The sequence below is a fragment of the Micropterus dolomieu genome, linkage group LG01, assembly GCF_021292245.1.
Source record: "Micropterus dolomieu isolate WLL.071019.BEF.003 ecotype Adirondacks linkage group LG01, ASM2129224v1, whole genome shotgun sequence".
Classification (NCBI taxonomy): Eukaryota; Metazoa; Chordata; class Actinopteri; order Centrarchiformes; family Centrarchidae; genus Micropterus; species Micropterus dolomieu.
In genome coordinates, this window is record NC_060150.1 from 50,026,295 (window position 1) to 50,033,996 (window position 7,702).

A 7,702-nucleotide genomic window follows, 5' to 3' on the forward strand; every position below is an offset into this window, starting at 1 on the left:
AGCCACAGATCCAGACTCCACAGCTCCAGAGCCAGAAACACCTGCAGGAAGTGATAGGAGGAGAGAGGAGAGAGACGAGAAAGCACAAGACTACCGGAGAGGGGAGAAGTTGTGTTAGTAACATGCAATAATGGGATGAGGTTGCATACAGAGGGAGAGAAAGTAGAGGAGAGAGAAGCTCAGTGCATCATGGGAAATCTCCCGGCAGTCTAGGCCTATAGCAGCATAACTAAGGGATGGTTCAGGACTCACCTGAGCCAGCCCTAACTATAAGCTTTATCAAAGAGGAAAGTCTTAAGCCTACTCTTAAATGTGGAGATGGTGTCTGCCTCCTGAACCCAAACTGGAACCTGGTTCCACAGGAGAGGAGCTTGATAGCTGAACGCTCTGGCTCCTAGTCTACTTTTGGAGACTCTAGGAACCACAAGTAACCCCGCATTCTGGGAGCGCAGTGCTCTGGTGGGGTAGTAAGGTACTATGAGCTCTTTAAGATAAGATGGTGCCTGACCATTAAGAGCTTTGTAGGTGAGAAGAAGGATTTTAAATTCTATTCTGGATTTTACTGGAAGCCAATGCAGAGAAGCTAAAACAGGAGAAATGTGATCTCTTTTCTTGGTTCCTGTCAGAACACGTGCTGCAGCATTCTGGATCAGCTGAAGAGTCTTAATGGACTTTTTCGAGCAGCCTGATAATAAAGAATTTCAGTAATCCAGCCTAGAAGTAACAAATGCATGGACTAGTTTTTCTGCATCATTTTTAGACAGGATGTTCCTGATTTTCGCAATACTACATAGGTGAAAAAAGGCTGTCCTTGAAATTTGCTTAATGTGAGACTTAAACGAAATGTCCTGATCAAAGATAACTCCAAGATTCCTCACAGTGGTGCTGGAGGCCAGGGTGATGCCATCCAGGGAAACTATATCTTTAGATAATGCGTCACGGAGGTGCTTAGGCCCCAGAACAACAACTTCAGTTTTATCTGAGTTTAACATTAGAAGATTACAGGTCATCCAGGTTTTAACATCCTGAAGGCACACGATTATGTGATTGAAACGTCTACATGGCAAAATTCAGTTATAGTCATAGCGCCAGCTACTGGCGACAGGAAGTAAGCCTTGTGTGACACCCATTATGCAATTAAAATAAGTTTTCTCAACATGATGTACTGGGACATAACGTATCATTAGTGGGTGCTCCTTTGCACACATACACTTTGACACAGGAAGTGATAAATGCTTTCATAAGTGCTCTGCCACGCATTTGTGGTCATAGATTGCCCTCTATTGGTGCTTTGAAGCATAACATGCATTCAGTTCCCAGACTTGCTGTGGAGTTTTTAAATTTGCACACAGCCCCACCCTCCCCCCATCATCCTGTGTGACTCCCCAGTCACTATTGTGGATTCCTCCCGCTTCCTGGGCACCATCATCAATATCAATCACAACTGACACAAATGTCTCTGCACGTGTAAATACTGTTTCATCTTGTGTCGTGCACAGACCTGGCACGTTGCACATATTTGTTGTTGATTGTTTATCTTTGTTGTTGTATATTTTTAATGTTGTCAGTTTATATATTGATATGTACACAATATTATATTATATTGGTATTGGGGAACCTAAACAACCACTACACAAATGCATGGCTCAACACATAAGGACCAATACCCCACAATTCTAACAGATAAGGGACAATTTTGTGGACAGCAATGTAAATATGCAGTATAGGGGGGACAAATGGTTTGAATGAGGAGTCAAAGCGGCCATTTCTCTTTCAGTCAGTCAGAACTGAAGAAGCCCCTTGGATGAGAGGCAAGACGTCTTAAAATATCTTCAACCAAGTCCAGTTGCCCTTGACTTTAAGTCACCTTGGATAATTACCGTTGTAGTCTGTCCCTGTCCTTTTTGGTGGCAGATCCAAACCAGACAGTGATGGAGGTGCAGAGAACAGACTGGATGATGGCTGTGTAGAACTGGATCAGCAGCTCCTTAGGCAGGTTGAGCTTCCTGAGCTGACGCAGGAAGTACGTCCTCTGCTGGGCCTTCTTGATGATGGTGTCAGTGTTGGGCTCCCACTTTAGGTCCTGGGATATAGTGGATCCCAGAAACCTGAAGGATTCCACAGCAGACACAGGGCTGTTTAGAATGGTGATGGGGGACAGAATGGGGGGGGGGGGCCTCCTCCTGAAGTCCACAGTCATCTCCACAGTTTTGAGCGTGTTAAGCTCCAGGTTGTTCTGACCACACCAGAGAGCCAGCTGATCAACCTCCCGTCTGGAGGCAGACTCATCACCGTCCCGAATGAGGCCAATGACCATTGTGTCGTCAGCTAACTTCAGGAGTTTGACAGATGGGGTCCCCTGAGGTGCACTCGATAGTCCGGGTGCTGGATGTGATGTTCCCCAGCCTCACCTGCTAACTCCTGTCAGTCAGGAAGTCTGTGATCCACTGACAGGTGGAGGCTGGCACAGTGAGCTGGGTGAGTTTGGTGCTGAGGATGTACGGGATGATGGTGTTGAACGCCGAGCTGAAGTCCACGAACAGGATCCTAGATCATAACTTACCAGCAGTGTCAGCTTCTTGGCTGACATGACTGTGTTCAAACCTGGACTATCTGGTATGTTATATTACTAATACTATCCCATTTTTACGCAGTTTGTAAAAGTTGTGATGCTAATCGCAGTTAGCATGTTAGCAAGTATAGCATTAGTATTGTTAATACCAGCGTGGCTAATTAAGGCTAATGTAAGACCTTTAGTTTAGATTATCTAAATATGCAGGCATAGGAAAATGGAGCCTGTGGGCCAATATACCTTTAACTTCTTGCCTCCTCTCTTCTTCGAGGCTCTTCTGTTGTTGTTTTACATCTCCAAACAAATATGATCTCTTCTTGTCAGACATCAAGCCTGACTGACCCAGAATAACGAGAGATGTCACAGGGTCAGGAGTCACGGGGTGGTCCGAACGAGCTGACCAATGATGGCAGCTGATTTTCCGTAGTATATAACTAAATTAAATAACCACTATGCTTATTATGGTAGTATAGTAGTAGTATCATAGTATAGAGAACTGTCTTTCATTTTATTAACACTTTTTTCAGTGAATTTTTTCCACCACTAGCAAGCAGTGACTGTAGAGGGCCCTCTGCTGGCCATGGGGCCCTGTGCCACTGCAAAGATAAGTGGCTCGGATACTGTACATAAATAAATCTACCTTGTACCATAACATAACATAAATAAATAAAACATATTTTTACAAAGACAAAGTGACTGACAATCATTCCTGTTAGTCATTTTTATGGTCAATATACACTAACCGGCCACTTCATTTGGTGCACCTTTTCAATTGCTTGTTTACACAAATAGCTAATCAGGCAATTACATGGCAGCAACTTAATGCATTCTGGCATGTAGACGTGGTAAAGACAGCTTGCTGAAGTTCAAACCAAGCATCAGAATGGGCAAGAAAGGGGATTTAAGTGACTTTGAACGGGTCGTGGTTGTTTGTGCCAGACAGCCTGGTCTGAGTATTTCAGAAGATGCTAATCTACAGAATTTCCCTTGGGGATCAATAAAGTATTTCTGATTCTGATTTACTGGGAATTTCACACATAGCCATCTCTAGGGTTTACAGACAATGGTCCAAAAAAGAGAAAAGATCCAGTGAGCGGCAGTTCTGTAGACGAAAATGCCTTGGTGATGTCAGAGGATAATGGGCAGACTGGTTCCAGATGACAGAAAGGCAACAGTAACGTTACAACCAAGGTGTGCAGAATACTATCTCTGAATGCACAACACATCCAACCTTGAAGCAGATCGGCTACAGCAGCAGAAGACCACACCGGGTGCCACTCCTGTCAGCTAAGAACAGGAAACTGAGGCTACAATTCACACAGGGTCACCAAAATTGGACAACAGGAGATTGGAAGGTTGCCTGGTCTGATGAGTCTCGATTTCAGCTGAGACATTCAGATAGCAGAATCAGAATTTAGCATAAACAACTTAAAGCATGGATCCATCCTGCCTTGTATCAACAGTTCAGGCTGGTGGTTGTGGTGTAATGGCACACTTTCAGCCCCTTAGCCAAGGATTATACTTTCCGCGTCCGTGAGTGTGCGAGGGCCAGCTATGGTCCGTGTGACGAAAAGAAAGTCATCAGAGGGGGTACACATAGGGTCTTGCGGACATCCGAGTGCGACTGGCGCTACCAGGGCACCAACCGATCTACTGCGCATGTGTGGAACGTGTCCGCCAAGTTGACTGCATAAAGTAGTATAAACCGAAGTAGTCTGCGTCCGCGGGTTCTGCAGCTGTCCGTGTCCGCTCATGAATATATTCGAGGCTTTAGTACCAATTAAGTATTGTTTAAACGCTACAGCCAACATGAGTGTTGTTGCTGCACATGTCTACATGTTAATTCTAAGTAGAATTGTGCTTGACGGAAATTGTAAAAAACTGTAAGCAAGTTAGCAATACCAGCTCCAATCTGGTGGACACAAGTTCCCCCAACTTTGTGCTGGCTTTTATTTAATAATAAACTGTGCTATGCTCTGTATTCCTTGTCTTCCAGTGAGTGAGTGGTTTAATGGGACCGTGTTCTTGGAACGGCTTTGGCCAGATGCACAGAAGTGGATGCTGGTGGCTGTGTTGGGACTGGAGATGGTCATGGGAGTTGTGGGAAACTGTCTTATTCTGCTAGTCAAAGTCATGGTAAGGTGGTAAGCCTGTTCTTTGTGTTGGTGGGAAATGTTATTCAAGTAAGTTGTGTCTGTAATTAAAAAGACCATAATGGGCCATGGTTGAATTTAATTAAATGTTTTGGTTGTGGATGATGGCTCATTTTTGTGTGTTCACTTCTTTTCTACCTTTAATTTTCAGTGCAGGGGTCAGTTCTGCTGTCGTTACTGGCTTCCTTTCATCAGTCTCTCCATGTCTGATTTAGGTACAATTTACACCGACATCAGTGCTGGTGCATCACAGGATTAGATGTCATCTGATTCTAGTATTGTAACATATTTGTCACAGTGTTGACATGTAATTTTCAAGAATAGATAATCATTTCTGATAACGAACCACTGTGTTTTGAAGGCTGCTCCCTCATCATCATCTCCAGCTCCCTGATGGCCATGCTGACAGGAGGTCAGAGGTCACCGTGGTGTGAGGTCGTAAGCCTGTTGAAGTTAGCTTTCATCACCTCCTCTATAGGAAGCATAGGTACCACACAGCTCTATGGTCATCATGTTTTCCATATAGTGGAAGCCAAAGTATCAATACATTCATTGTGACTTTAGGGATAATCTAAGATTTATTGATCCAAGTTTATGTTTAATTCTTTCTTTTAGGACTAAATTTTAATCCCTGTTAACAAACCTTGGGTCATTAGTCAACACTGTAAGAAACCTACAGTGAAACTCACACTAAATAACTGGCAGAAATTGAAAAGCAACTTAATGTATAAGAAAAACAGTATTTTACTGAAACAATAAATTTAACTTATTTATACTTGACTATTGAACAGTGACAAGCCTAACATTTTTCTTGTGCTTTAAAGAGTGCAACAAATAATATGTATATGTATGTAATAAAATGTTTATAAGTGACATATTTAATATATTACCAACCATAAAACAATGCATATTAAAACACAAAGGATTGCATATTTAAAAACAGTCGCAATAACAAGTCAACACAACAAATATAATGCTAATTCTTCTATCAACCATAGAGACATTCTGTAGTTGAAAATGCACCGTTTGGCTAATACGTTATCATTTTCCTTCCCTAAAACACAGTATTTCAAACACTTACACTACAAACAACCAAATACAAAAATGGTAACCAAAGCCCACTCATAAATTGACTGTCAGGGAGTTAGTAAGGTGTCAATAAGATAAGTACTTTGACAGAAATGGCATAGGAATATGACAAGCCAAGATGGTGCTGCTTCCTTGTTTGTCCTTGGCGCTGTTTACATTCCACCTCAGGCCAGTGTTAGTGAGGCGTGAGACTCCCTGCTCATTGTTCTTGGAGACTTCAACAGAGTAAACCTTAGCCATGAACTTCCAAAGTACACACAGCATATTAAGTGTCCCACCCGGGACACTAACACCCTGGACCACTGCTACACTACATTAAAGGACGCCTATCGCTCTGACCCCCAGATGAACCAGTGATCAGAGAGTCCTAAGGCTGCACGCCTTAGAATTCTCTGATCACTGGTTCATCTTATCCCGACTTACAGGCAGAGACTGAAATCTGCTAAACCTGTTGTAAAGACTGAAAAGACCAACGAGTTAAAGCTGGATTTACAGGCCTTCTTTGACTGCACTGACTTGAGTGTTTTTGAGGCTGCAGCCACTGACCTGGTGCGGTCAGAACAACCTGGAGCTTAACACGCTCAAAACTGTTGAGATGACTGTGGACTTCAGGAGGAGCCCCCCCACTCTGCCCCCCATCACTATACTCAACAGCCCTGTGTCTGCTGTGGAATCCCTCAGGTTTCTGGGATCCACTATATCCCAGGACCTAAAGTGGGAGCCCAACACTGACACCATCATCAAGAAGGCCCAGCAGAGGACGTACTTCCTGCGTCAGCTCAGGAAGCTCAACCTGCCTAAGGAGCTGCTGATCATGCAATCTGTCCTCTGCACCTCCATCACTGTCTGGTTTGGATCTGCCACCAAAAAGGACAGGAGCAGACTACAACGGACAGTCAGGACTGCAGAAAAGAAATCGGTACCCACCTGCCCTCCATTCAGGACTTATACATTTCCAGAGTCAAGACAGGCAGGAAACATCACTGCAGCTCCATCTCACCCTGGACACAACCTGTTCCAGCTTCTCCCCTGTGGTAGGCGCTACAGAGCACTGTACGCCAAAACCAACAGACTCAGGAACAGTTTCTTCCCACTCTCTCTACTCAGCCACCTGTTTGCTGGTTACCACTTATTATTTATTTATTCATCATTCTCTAGTTCTCTTTTTCAGAGCTGTTCATACTGTTCATACTGTAATTTTGTTTATTATATATACTGTATACCAAATTCACCTACTTCAAGTACATAACACCTACACATAATACTTATTTATTCCAGCATCCTTTGCACTATGCTCCATCACATTGTGTACATGTGTACTTGTATGCATGTATGTGTACCAGTATATCTCATCCACCTCTGACATGTACATAATAATGATAATAATTTACTCCTACATTGTACTGTTCCCGTTAGGTGTTATATACAGCTTGTATGTCAACATCAGTAAGCAGCCAGCCAAACTCAGTTTTCACGAGTCAGGAAGCGAGCCTTGCTCCTTTATTTACTTTGTTCTTGATGCTTGACGGGTGAAAACTTATGAGTGAAACTGAAATACACGAAAGTGTGAAAATACTTATAATGTCTAACAAACAAACGTCTCGGGTTACGTATGTAACCCTGGTTCCCCGAGAAGGGGAACGAGAGACTGCGTCGGTTACGACACTATGGGAACGCCTCTAGGCGAAGCAGGTCTGAACGTGAATGAAATCACTCCAATCCTATTGGCTTGTTGCTAGAACGGTAAGGTGTGACGGAATAACCGGAGGAGTATAAAGCACACCTGTACACACTCATCATTAGCTTAAACTATGAAGCAGGCGCTTCAGGCGGGGAGAGAGGTGCGGCGGGCCGACGCAGTCTCTCGTTCCCCTTCTCGGGGAACCAG

General features: G+C 43.7%; 1 protein-coding gene across 1 annotated transcript in view; it reads left to right on the forward strand.

Annotated features, from left to right (window-relative positions):
* The window catches only part of si:dkey-9i23.8 (parapinopsin), a 21,472-nt gene that overhangs the window by 2,505 nt on the left and 11,265 nt on the right, over positions 1–7,702 (forward strand). The window contains exons 3-5 of the mRNA XM_046054246.1: positions 4,569–4,708; positions 4,877–4,940; positions 5,087–5,212. Of these exons, the coding sequence (XP_045910202.1) occupies positions 4,569–4,708; positions 4,877–4,940; positions 5,087–5,212 (330 nt within the window). The remainder of the gene's footprint in view (positions 1–4,568; positions 4,709–4,876; positions 4,941–5,086; positions 5,213–7,702) is intronic.